Source organism: Dermacentor albipictus, chromosome 3 (genome assembly GCF_038994185.2).
Source record: "Dermacentor albipictus isolate Rhodes 1998 colony chromosome 3, USDA_Dalb.pri_finalv2, whole genome shotgun sequence".
NCBI lineage: Eukaryota > Metazoa > Arthropoda > Arachnida > Ixodida > Ixodidae > Dermacentor > Dermacentor albipictus.
This window is the reverse complement of record NC_091823.1, coordinates 2,253,232-2,266,091: the sequence shown is the minus strand read 5'-3', so window position 1 is coordinate 2,266,091 and position 12,860 is coordinate 2,253,232. Positions and strand designations below refer to the sequence as shown.

Here is a 12,860-nt window from a genome sequence, read left to right as displayed (position 1 = left end):
CGAGCCACCACCAACTGCGCCTGTCTGTCACGCAACGTCCTGAAAACCGCGATCTGATATGATATGTGACATTCATTATGCATGATTAGACAGAACGAAAGAAAAATGATAATTTCTGATTCGACGCGTTTTTCACCATTAGCGAAAAAGGTGTCGTTTGCCCAATTGCTATTCGCCAAACGTTTTCGGATTGCGCTCAGTTTGCCTGTCTGCCCAGCGAAGTCACAAAACCACGAAAACTCACCGCGTCAAAGGGACGAGCGCGCGTTCAAGACGCATTAATAGGCCGAACAAAAGCGAAAATTTTTCCGAATGGCCGGAGACTACCCCGTTCCGAAAGGAATAGAAGATTGCTGCCCGCCGATCGCTGTGGCACGCGCTACTCGAAGCTGCCCTGTAGCATGGATTTATTTATCTATAATAACAGAGTTTGTGTGTCAGTATAACGTTATCGAGACCTTTCGGCACGTATACGACATCGCTCTACTTTGCTACTTTGCTAGTCTACTTTGCTGAGAATACGTTTTAGCGGCATTTCTAACCTTCCGTTGCACACTGTCGCAATTTTCAACCAGCCACCGCAAGCTAAGCTAAGGGAATCATAGCAATCGCAGAAGCCGGATCAACCTTCCAAATCCGGTTATCTGCTTTCCCTGCGCAGGCTCGGCCTCATCGAAATTCTCTCCTCTGGAGCGTGCTACTCGCCTTTTCTTAGCGAATTAAGAATAACTGTTCAATGTAGGCAACGCCATTCGCTTTGAAAGCAAAAGTGAGTAATGTTATGACGTAACAGTTCTGCGAACAACCCGCAAGGGAAAATGCGACATCCACTCAGTCGTAGCAATTGCTACAAAGGAAACCCGTATGCATGATTAGACAGAACAAAAGAAAAATAATAATTTCTGATTCAACGAGCTTTCCACCATCAGCGAGTTGTCGATAAATTCGACTTCGCCCTGCCATCTGCTAGCCGCCTGGTGAGCACAGATGGTAGAGCGGCTGCCCCGGAAAGGCGGTGGTCCCGAATTTGAGTCCCAGACCAGGACGAATTTTTCTTCAACTGCGAGGCTTTTCTTTCGGGGAACCCGTATGGGTTTCCTTTGTAGCAGTTGCTACGATTGGGTGAATGTCTCATTTTCCCTTTATGAGTGATGTTATAACTGCAGCAGACAACCTGCCGTTGGTCGCAAACATGAGTACAATGCGAGAGCCACGCTGGGACCATAGTCGGAGGACAGTTCCTACGCGATGCTGGCCGCTGCTAATTTTTCCGTAACAAGCTCCCGTTGCCAGAGAAGGAGCTCCACAAAGGGAAGAAAGAGTTGCCGCACCAGGGTAATCCGAGACGACACGAAGGGCTCATGGACGTTTCCCGGAATAAAGCCGAGACGAACTGGTAGCGGAGACCAGTTTACAGACACAGATCTCCTCTGTTCCATCTGCAAAAGTGTTCTTTCTGTTTCTTGATTGGATGTAGTCCTGGAGTGTTGTGACTTGTGTGGGATTGGCTAGCGCCAGGAGGGAGGGTTGGAACGAAGATGGTATAATGGCGGTGTAGAGTGAAAAGAAAGTGCTCTGGGCCATGGAAACGAGGCTCATCCAGACGTTCGTTGCTAAACACTAGACTTTTTGCTGTTTTTCCCATTCAACAATGTAAATAGGTTTTGATGAAGTGCCAGTAAATCTGTTGATTTTCTATTTCCCAACTTCCTAGCTTTTAATTCTTCAACCCGAAGCCTCCGCCACGCTACCATGAGGAGCCGGGTTTGGGACATAAACTAGCGCCGCAGTAACTGGTGATTGGCAGTGACATCTGAAGCTACAAGGCGGCAACAACGGTCGGCCAGCGAGAGAGCAGCTGTCTCCGAGACATATATCACGTGTGGGTGATCGCTTCGCTTTTCCTTTGATGTGAACCATGTTCTAAAAGAGCGTTAAATTTTATAACTGGTACATAACTTTGCTGAATGCCTAGAGGTTAGGTAATTTCGGATTCCTGTTGTCGAAGTAGCCGGTACACGAATGAATCATGGACTTACAGAGGCTGCAGAAGCCGGGACTGTTGCTGTTGTGTGGGAAATTCGGGATTGATACAAAGAGTCTGGCACGAAAGCCCATAATCATACTGGCAATCATTGATTTGGGGGCCGATAATGAGGGGCTCAGTGAAGTATGGAGCCTCAATGAACAAAAAAATAAAGGAAGAGCGGCTCAAACAGCAGCGAGAGCGGAAAAGGCAGTAAGAAAGACAACAGCAAGAGCGAGAAAGGGAGTAAAGAAAGAGAGAAGCATGAGGCAAAAAAGCTGAAGCGCGATATGGAGCTCCACAAGTTGGAACTTGAGTAATAGGTCGGGTGATTGGTACCCAGCAAGTGGTACGTCTTCTCAACAAGGAGGCAGAGTTCCAAATGTCTAGGTACATGCAGCCATATGTGGTATCAAGGGATCTCGGTCTGTTTTTTGCAAATTTTGAACGAACGTGCGAGAAACTCGTTTGTATGAGACACGTCGTCTCAGAGGCTACTGACGAGTCTGCCCTGCGACGCAGCAGAAGTCGTTGCGCGGCTCAGCAAGGACGCGGACAACGAGGACAAGGTCAAGGCTTGCCTTCTGAGGAAGTACAGGCTTAGCGCAGAAGCGTTTCGACAAAAACTTCGGGGCGCCAAGAAGTCGAGGGACGACACCTATTCCTAGGTTCTGTACAATTTAAGAGTAAGCTTAGCTGAATGGTTAAAAGGCCCTGTGTCCTAGCTACAGTAACACGGACGCTGCAGTGGCGAGGATTCTGTTAGAGCAGATTTGCAACTGTCTCCCAGAGCAGGAAAGGAATTGGTTACAGAACCGGAGCGACGTACCTTCTTGGACGAAAGCGCCCGAACTCGTCGAGGAGGGCGCATCGCGACGACAAGTTAGCAGCAGCCTAGGAGTTGGCAGGGCCTACAATTACAAAACAAGTACGGATAACCGCTATGTGAAGCCACCTTCGAGCCCTCGAGTTCAGAGACAGAAAAAAGGTTCCTTCAGGCAAAATGAAAGAAAGGACTGCAGTGAACCGCGTAAAAAAGTGACCAACAGACAAATGGCAAAGAACGCTTTTGAGACTACGAAGCCGCTCATTTGCTACAAATGCAAGGAGCCGGCTCACGTAGCAGCAAACTTCGGATAGGAAAGGGTTGCGTTTTCGTACGTCAGACACTGCAAAGAAAACGTCAAGCTGTTGGGGCCTTACATGCATGACCCGGTAGCAATCGAGATGCCATGCAGAGCACTGTGCGACTTGGCGGCAACAATGCATGGTGTGCACCCATCGTATGGGGCGCCATCCTCAGGCCAATGTGCATGGATCCGTCAGTTGGTGGAAAAACAAAGCGTGTGCTTACCGATCACAACAGTGGTCATCGAAGGTTATTTCGGTAAGCTAACAAGCGACGCTGCCGTTTCAGGAAACCTCTCTAAATCTCTAAACCTCTCACTTGTTCTCAAACAGATCAGATATTTTATTGCGAGGGAGCGGCATTATTTTCGGTCACCGAGTTGTGCAAGCATTAACCCGTTCAAAGGCGTGAAAATTGGGAACTCAACTCCCTGAGTTACACTATGGAGGAAACGCCAATAAGACTGTGCAATGAATGCAGTGCAGACGACCGCAATAACGAGACACCCGAGGCCGGTCAACACGAGAATCAGTCTCGCGAGCCACAGAACGAGGACATCATTGAGAATGGGTTATTGCCGCCAGTGTCAAGTAGTTTGGCTACACTCCTAAGTGGGAATAGAAGAGAGCTGGCGACTGAGCAGGTGCCGGACCTCGCAATTCAGGAGACCCGAGAGCACCAGAAAATGAGTACTCCAGCAAAGAATAATATTTCTTTCCAGCTCAGGAGCGCTGTGTTGTATCGCATATACAAGGATAAGCGCGAAGTAGAGCGACATCAACTAGTAGTTCCCCAGAAACATCGCGCAGATTTGTTACGGCTTTCCCATGGCACTTCGTGGTCGTGTCAACATGGAACCAGGAAAGCAAAGCAGAGGCGGTATTGTTGGCCTGGATGCTTTAAGGACGTGGAGAAATTCGTGCGCTCATGAGACGCTTGCCAAGGGGTCAGAAAGACGCAGGATAAGTAGAAAGCACTGATGGCGTTAGTACCAATTTTTACCGAGCAAATTCAACGGTTATAGATACATGTTGTTGGGCCACTTACTGTGACAGAGGCAGGGTACCGGTGTATTCTATGTTATGCTCAGCCACGAAGTTTCCAGAGCCGCTTGCGCTGCGTGAGGTTGTCGATTCGCTGTTGTTGATCTTTTCCCGAGTTAGACTTGCTTCTGAGATCCTAAGGGATCAAGGCAGCGTGTTCAGAAGTCTCCTCACCACGTCATTTCTAGAGCGATTTGGCACAAAAATAGTGCACAGCTCATCATACACAGAGCAACAACGTAGAAAGGCGGCTTTCCGTTCTTAAGCGCAAAAAATGAGCGCGACTGGGACGCATGCCTGCCAACCGCACTTTTTGCTTGACGGTCGATACCTCATGAATCCACTGGTTTCAGCCCGGTCGAGCTGGTTTGCAGAAAATCGCTGTGCTCACCTTTGCGAAGGTTGCGGGAAACCTGGGAAGGGAGCGTAGAGGCCGCTACAGTATAGTGGAGTTTGTTTTGAATCTGCTGGAGCGTCTGCGTAACGTTAAAGAACTTGTGGATGCCAGCATGAAGTGAGCTCAGGCTCGATCCAAAGTCTACTACGACAGGACCGCCCGTCAGAGGCAGTTCCATATCGAAGACAAGGTAATGTTACCAAGAGCCTCAAGGCAAAACAGGAGGCTCGAAGTAAAGCGCGAAGCACCCACTGATGTAGTTGCAAAACAGTCTGACACGAACTACGTGTTGAAACCCCAGGGGAACATGAAGAGGTGCGCATTTATCATTGTAACCTAATGAAACCTTGCGTGCAAAGAGAGGCAATGGTGAATATGACCCTAAACCTTCCTCAAGAGATGGATGATAACCTGGTTTGTCTAAGTGGAGGGGGAATTAGGGCTCAAGAACTCCTGAAGAGGAATGAGCAGAGAGAGAAACTAAAAGAATCGGCAGTTGTCTGATCTCGGCGAAATTATAGCAGAGTTTAATGAATGCTTCGTCGACAGACCGGGAGAACTGACTGAGCACGATATTGACCTGACGTCCGAGAAGCCAGTACAAAGTGTTATTGATTCTCTCCTATAGGCAGAGAGAAATCCATGACAGGGAAGTCAAGCGCATGCTCGAATTAGAAGTAACTAAGCCTTCTGAGAGCGAATGCGCTTCACCTATGATCTTGGTGGAAGCTCAGGGTAAAAGCCCGAGGTCCTTAGTAGACTATCGGAAATTAAATGCTCTCACCAAGGATCAAGTGTATCGAATTACAAATATTTAGGATAGGGTGGAACAGGTGAGTCGAGCAGCCTATGTGACTAATCTAGACCTTACTCGAGGGTACTAGCGAGTACCGCTCACTGAGCGAGCCAGCAGATACGCATCATTGATCACACCAATAGGCGGCTATCAACCGACAGTGATAAGCTTTGCACAGTGCAGGAGTCACATTCGTATACGAGTGAGGCGGGATCTAGCGGCAGGCTCGAGCGGCGAAGAACTTCTCGGGCACCACCAGTGGGTGGAGGGGGGGGACACAATTTGTTTAGGCTTAGCGCACAAACACCCTCTGCAAGACAAGCTGGCCCACTGCGAATGGCAAGCGAGCAGGATTGCAAAAATTTAACCGTAAGGCCCGCTAGCTGTAATATCAGTTAAGCATGTAACCTATCTAATGTGTGAATAAATGTAACTTGGGTATTTGGTTACGTCATTTTTGTACCTTAGTGCCCGCAGATCGTTAGCAGCACGTACAAAATGTTTAACGTGGTCTGCTGTGGCTACGTGCCTGATACAGCCTACCCATTTTTTTTTTTCGAGCTATGATCTCATTTGAGTAGCGCACTCGTCTTCCTCACCACCGTCAAGTCTTCCACATGCAGCACGGGCTTCATATGGCGCGGAGCAGGTTCGAAGCGTTTGTCTCTGAAGGCGAGCGGAACAGTTGGCGGTTCGCGCAGTGTAGGCGAGGGCCACCAGTAGTGAGGCTGCGCAGGTTGCAGAAAATAACTTTTATAGAGCATCAATTAGACAGCATACATGAACAAGTAGGTCTCCTATCGAGCGTGAATACCTGCACTCTCCAATTACGAAATGAAAAGCTACAAAAATTCTGAGAATTGCCTACCGATGCGTAAGCATTATTGGGCTTGGGGTCGCTGAACACTACCCACGGCGATGCCTACCCTGCCCCCAACCCGACACCTAACGTGTCATCGCCACAGTTGTGTGACCGACATCATTTGAGGTTTCTTTTGACTTGCATCGACCCTTGCACTTAAAATTATATTGTGGCTAATAGCTTACTGCCTCATCGTTGGCGCCGACGTACACGGATTATCTTTCATAGCTTGCTTTACTTCTGCAAATCCTGGCAATAGGAGAACAAGTGCATTAGAAGTACCAGTGGCGGCTGCCCCATCTGTATTTTCTCACTTCAACATTCTTTTAAATTTCCACTGTAAACACGATGCACATATACAATATATTTAAATATATGCACAGGACCAAGTTCATTATATTTTCAAAGAGAATGAGGTAGCCTATTAACAATTATTTCTAAAGGTATGGATAGCTTATGCCTAGAGAATGAATATGTTGCTGTATGTTCACCTCGATTTCAAAATGCTTTGCCTGCTTTTTTAGCCTGAAAAAAGAAACCTCTAGGCTTTAGCGACGCCTTCGGCAGAGTCTCTTTTTATCGGCGTGTGAAATACAGGTGAATGATGTGTGTCTCAGTATCGCTTCTCTTTCCAGTAAGCTAAGCTAACAACTCCTTAAAAAAGATACTTCTAATAACTCACGACATTTATTAGGGATAGAAACATCATCACTTGCTTGGAGACGTCATAAATGTATACAGGGTGTCCCAATTAACTGAGATGCACCAAGACAAAAAGGCAACGCGTCACTCGAAGAAAACCTTGTGAATATTGTTTCCAGTACAATGGAGTAGCTGCCAGTAATTCTGTCGTAACTGGGATTTAATTAGGCAATCGTGAATACTTATCTAACTCGAGATGTACCATCATAATTATCAAAGTGTCAATGAGGCACTTGTAGGCACAACCAAGGGATATCTGACAGCGGTATATTCAGTGACGTACTAAATGCGCACTATCTTCTCCGACCGATAAATATACCCTGTGAAATATGGCGAATACCACATGACTGCGCTCCCACCAGCATCATAAAGCAGCCTCCTCGAACAGGAGACAAAAAGCGAACTTTATAAGAATGTTGCAGAGCGCAGTTTGGTAGTGGTAGCGGCGGGGCTAAATAATGTCATGAATGGTGAAGCTGCAAAATTAGGGGAAATATTAGCGGAGGGAGTTGACGATTTAAAGGCGATAGCACAGCAAGTCCAGATCGTGGTATGCACAGTGCCGGAGGTGCAAGGACGGAACGGAGAAATTACCAATGACGTTGTGGCTGTTAATCGAGAGATAAAAAAGCTAAGCCAAGAGGAAGGCTTTGAAGTGGCAGACATAAACAGAGAAGTGCGTAAAGCAGGCTTTGGCGGGGGCTTTACACGAGATGGCATCCACTTTAATGGAAGGCTAGGAGCCGAGATCGGCGGGTGCCTGGCAGGCCGGGCAATAGCATTTTTAGGGTCCACTGCGGCTCAGGGCGTAGGGGTAGGTAGAAACAATGTATAAAATGCAACAATAGAGGCTGACGCCAATAAAATGGCCACTAGGAAGTCGAGGAACAGAACTACAAAAAAGAAATTTAACACCAAAATCAGGTACATAAACATGCGAGGCGGTAGAAAGAGAGCGAAGTAGTTAGAAATAGAACAGCAGTTAAAGGACGAAGAAGTAGGTGTATACACGCTATGCGAAACACATCTCAGGGATCTAGAAGACCCACCTTTTATTGAGGGCTACGTCAGGGAAGGGAGCAACAGAACAACAACGGAGAGGAAGGGAGGAGGAGTAGGTATGCTGATACATCAAAGAACAAATTGGCGAAGAATAAAGTCAACTTGCAAATAACATGTGTGGGTATCAGGTACAATTGCCGGTAAAAAGACATGGCTAGAAGTAGTTTATTTAGTGACGGGAAACAAATGCAAGCAAGAGAACAAGGATCAAGTGAAGTGTCTCAATGACGATATAAAGCAGTTTGGAGAAGGTGCAGATATTATTCTACTGGGTGACATGAACGGCCACATCGAGGATCTGGATGGATACACAGATTGTAACGGGAAGTTCGTGCTAGACTTCTGTGAGCGACACAACCTAGTTATAGTAAATAAAGAAACTAAGTGTGAGGGACAAATCACGTTGGAATTCTGTAAGAGGCAAACGACCATTGACATCTGCTTAATGTCGCAGGGGATGTATAGCAAGCTCGCAATAATGTAAATAGGCGAAGAGGGGAAGTACAAGCTCGGAAGTGATCCAGCCTCGTATTAGTCTACAGCTGGGAGCCCTGCTCAAACGAGAAATGAAGGGAAGTCAAAAAGAATACGCAAAATTAAATTATGAACAAATAGCGCAAATAGCGGCCGGCATAGAGGAAGCAATAGAGAAACATCTCATGGAAAAGTGGGATTATAATCAGTTAGAACTACTCAATATACAAAAATAAAAGATGTAAAAGGTGTAAACCGCTGGAGAGGAAAGAGGAAGCCAGAAGTTGGTGGAATAAGTAAATTAGGGAGGCCATCGAACAACGACGGTTGGCATCACGGGAACACAGAGAAGCAAAGGGGGCGCAGTTATCTCAACAGGAAATAGACCAAAATGGGAATCTTATCGACAAAAGAAACAACAAGTGTAGGTCCTCGTCCAGGTTAAAATAAAGCAGTCCTCTGATCGCTGGCTGGCTGAAGTTCGCGATGCAACTAAAGGGGGCTCAAGAAAATTCTGGAACCATATAAGCTGGCTGGGTAAAGCGAATCACAGAAAGCAGGAACAGTATCACGATGCCGAGGGAAAATGTTTAAAGGGATATGACGCGGCGAAGTACGTTGGATCAGTTATAGCTTAGTCATTTGGGAAAGACGATAGGGTAATCGCCCCAAATGAGGCAGCAACACAGGATAGCACAATAGAATACAGCTTAGAAGTGAGCAATCTTAACTGGAAAAAGGCGGAAGCAGATCTTCCAAAATGCACGTCTGCAGGGATAGACGTAATTCCAATCAAGCTAATTAATGAACTTGGCCCAAGAAGCAAGGAAACGCTGATAAAAGCATTGGAGGCAGTCATATCAAATAAGCGAATTCCGCACAGCTCGAAACAGAGTAAAATCAATTTGATTTATAAAGGGAAAGGCGATAAGGCGAACATAAAATCTTTCCGACCAGTTACGATAACATCAGTTATATATAGGCTGGCAATGCAGGCGGTGAAATTAAAAAATGCAGTCATGGGTAGAAAATAATGAAATACTCGGAGAAGTTCAGAACGGGTTCAGAAGTGGTAGGCGCTTAGATGATAGACTGTTTGTGCTTACGCAGTACATAGAAATAGCTAAGGCGGATAATAGACCTCTGTATTTAGCCTTCCTGGACGTAAGCGGTGCATACGACAACGTGAACAGAGAACTCCTGAGGAACATATTAAAATATGAAGGTGTCGGTCATGAGATATTTGGTTTCCTACAGGAAATATATCGAGAAAATAATGTTAGAATAATATGGGAAGGAATTAAGAGTATGACAACTGTCGATATACACAAAGAATTAAAGCAAGGTTGTCCTCTATCCCCGCTGTTGTTCATGCTTTATATGATAAGTATGGAAAGCAATCTAGGGTATAATCTGTCGTACACATTAGGCGGAAAGGTTGTTGAGCAACGACTACCGTGTTTAATGTATGCAGACGATAATGAACTGTTAGTAGATAGCCAGGAAGATTTGCAAACTCTGGTTAATTATTGTGGAGACGAAGGAGACAATCTAGGTTTCAGTTTCAGCGCAGCTAAGTCCGGTGAGATGTTTTTCAACGGTACAACTGGTAAGGAGCTTAAAATACAAGGCCATGAAACACCCCAGTGGCCAATTACAAGTATCTCGGCGTATGAATAAACAAAGGACAGATGTACACTGAAAAGCACGAACAGTCTCTCATAGCCAAAGGGCGAAGAGATGCCGGGATATATAATGAAACATAGGGCATTGTGGGGGTACAACAGGTATGAAGTACTGAGAGGTATATAGAAAGGAATAATGGTGCGGGGGTTTACTTTCAGGAGTGCGGTCCTCTGCTTAAGGGCACAAGTTTAGTCCAGACTAGAGGTAAATCAGAGAGCTGTTGGAAGATTAGCACTAGGAGCCCACGGGAAAACCACAAACGAGGCAGTACAGGGGGATGTGGGCTGGGCATCGTTCCAAGAACGGGAAGCTCAGAGTAAAATCCTGTACGAAAAACGCCTGAGGTAATTGGACAATAACAGGTGGGCAGCTAAGGTGTTTAAGTACCTATAAAGAAAAAGCATTGACTCACAATGGCGGAAAAAAACTAGGACGCTAACCAGTAAGTATGCCAGACACGAGAACGGAGAAAGAAAAAGCATTAAACGACAAGTTAAAAACACGAAAGTTAAAAATTGGATAAATTCAGTGGAAAAGAAGCATAGCGTTGAACTATATCGATACTGGAAACAGCAGATCAGGACGGAAGCGTTTTATGATAACTCAAGAAGCAGTGCCCTACTGTTTGAAGCTAGGTCAGGATGTCTTAGAAAGCGCAGCTATAAAAAGAAATTTAACAAAGAAGAAGACACATTTACTGGGTGTGTTAAATCTGTAGAAACAATTAAACACCTCATACTAAAATGTGATGGTATCCATCCCGATGTCGATGCGGGCCCAGTCACGCTTCCTGAGGCCCTAGGGTTTAGAGATAACAATAGCCATCTAAATAAATATGCGGTGGAAATTAGGAAAAAAAACGATTGGAAGATTGGTGGCTCAAAAACAGAGAGGTGGCATAAGGTGAAAAGTGTAGGAAGAAGTATAGAAAATAGCGAATTTAATAACTTGCAACACAGTTAAACAAATAATAAAAAGCTGAACATGGTGGCAATGGCCATCACCTCGTTTCAAAGGGGACGCTCCTACCTTCTATCCATACATCTGTAATGTCCCTCAATCTTCCAAAAGCAGCTCCGTTGTTACATCTTTCCGCCACCCCCTTTTCCCCCGCGTTTCCTCCTCGCCACTTCCAATCACGCCAGCCTCCTTCGCTCCCCCATTGGCCAATACGTGTCACGTGTGAGCACGCGTTGCGCTTTTGTATTTTTTTTTTCTTTCCAGCGCGCTCTGACCGCCATTGTCGACCCAGTGTGACGAAAGCACGTGCAGACGGATGATCGAGTGCATTGGCGGACCAAAGCAAGTGCGCTCAGGACGGGAACTTCATTGTGATACCGCGCTGCTTCGCCTTCGGTTGCCGCAACCGGAAAGGCGCGTGCAAAAGTCTTTTTGTTTGACCATCCGGTGAGCGCAACGCACTAAGAAGAAAAGCGTGGATGCATAGCGTTGGGCGAGCTGACTGCAAGGATGTAGCGAAAAAACGCACGGCTTTGTGTACCGCCACGGTTATTCATTACCTCTCTTGAACCTAGTTTACGCTTCCCTCTTTAAAGAACGGCTCGCGTATGTGTCCATGCTGTGCGCCGTTGTTAGCGCGTTTAAGTTGACTTTTATCGAATGTGCTCGCTCTGTTTCATAAGAGTGCTCGCTCTGTTTCATAACCCAAAAATATTTCCTTGGTCCAGGCGACAATCATCAGAGGCGTCGAAACCAAAGAAAAAATGAAAAGAATAAAAATAAAGTAAAAAGTGAAAAAAGGTGAAAAAAACCCTTTTTTTAACTCAAGTACAATGTTGCTCATCTCCCGCCCTACCTAGCTGATTCGACACACGTTTGCCCTGAGATAATGAAGTTCTTTTATCCCAAGCAAAACAGAAGGAACCGCCCACCCGTCTGTCCCGTAAGACAACCGCTTTCGAGGTAGCGCCCGCAGCAGCGAGCGGGTTCATGCTGCCTCTCGCTTCAACGCCAACGAAGCGGAGAGAACGCAGTACTCACGGGCCTCCCAGTACACGCTTCATACCGATTTACGTTCGAGCCGCCCATCGCCGCACCGGAAGCTTGCGGTCGCGCGAAAAATTGCACGTATCCAGCACTTGTGCACAAATTACCATTTACACTGTGTGCACAGTGTATACCTTACACATTGTAAACCGAAATTTGTGCACAAGTGTTTGATACGTGCAATCTGTCGCGCGACCGCACGCGTGCGGTGTGGCTTGCGGGGATGGGCGGCTCGAGCGTAAATCGGCCCTCAGTCTGTCACTTCCGCAGATCGCTTTCAGGATACGGGCCCGCGCGTCTCTCTTCAAGTAAGCGGAGAGAACGCAGCTCGCGAAAGTATCAGCAGTCGACGCACTCTTTCAGCATCGCAGACAAGGTGCAGTGGCGCCATACGAGTACGTTTCTTACATGAAAAAAAGCATTCGATTATATCTGCATATTGAAAATACACGCATCTCTTCAATTTGCATTTTACAATATCTGGACACTGTGACATAATACACACTGCACAGGTAGCATGATGCTATAGTGTGTCACGAAATTGTGCATCAATATAGGCGATCACTAGTTGAAAACATTTTACTGACAGGAGAAGGTGAGTTCAGTAGATTGGCCATCAGCACCAATTGAACACAAAGCTGCGTGTATTTATTTACTTCGCTTATCTTGCCTTGAA

The 12,860-nt window shown here is 46.3% G+C and overlaps 2 protein-coding genes across 6 annotated transcripts in view; one reads left to right on the top strand and one right to left on the bottom strand.

Moving 5' to 3' along the window:
* The window catches only part of LOC135919920 (phospholipid-transporting ATPase ABCA3-like), a 223,301-nt gene that overhangs the window by 151,334 nt on the left and 59,107 nt on the right, over positions 1-12,860 (bottom strand). For 4 of the 5 annotated variants that reach the window (XM_065453931.2, XM_065453932.2, XM_065453935.2 and 1 more), the window contains one exon: positions 5,991-6,119. The exons of the other annotated variant lie outside the window; for it this stretch is intronic. In XM_065453931.2, the coding sequence (XP_065310003.2) occupies positions 5,991-6,119 (129 nt within the window). The remainder of the gene's footprint in view (positions 1-5,990; positions 6,120-12,860) is intronic. 5 annotated transcript variants of the gene reach the window in all.
* Positions 1-12,860, top strand: part of LOC135919921 (uncharacterized) — a 60,436-nt gene that overhangs the window by 43,678 nt on the left and 3,898 nt on the right. The gene's annotated exons all lie outside the window — the stretch shown is intronic.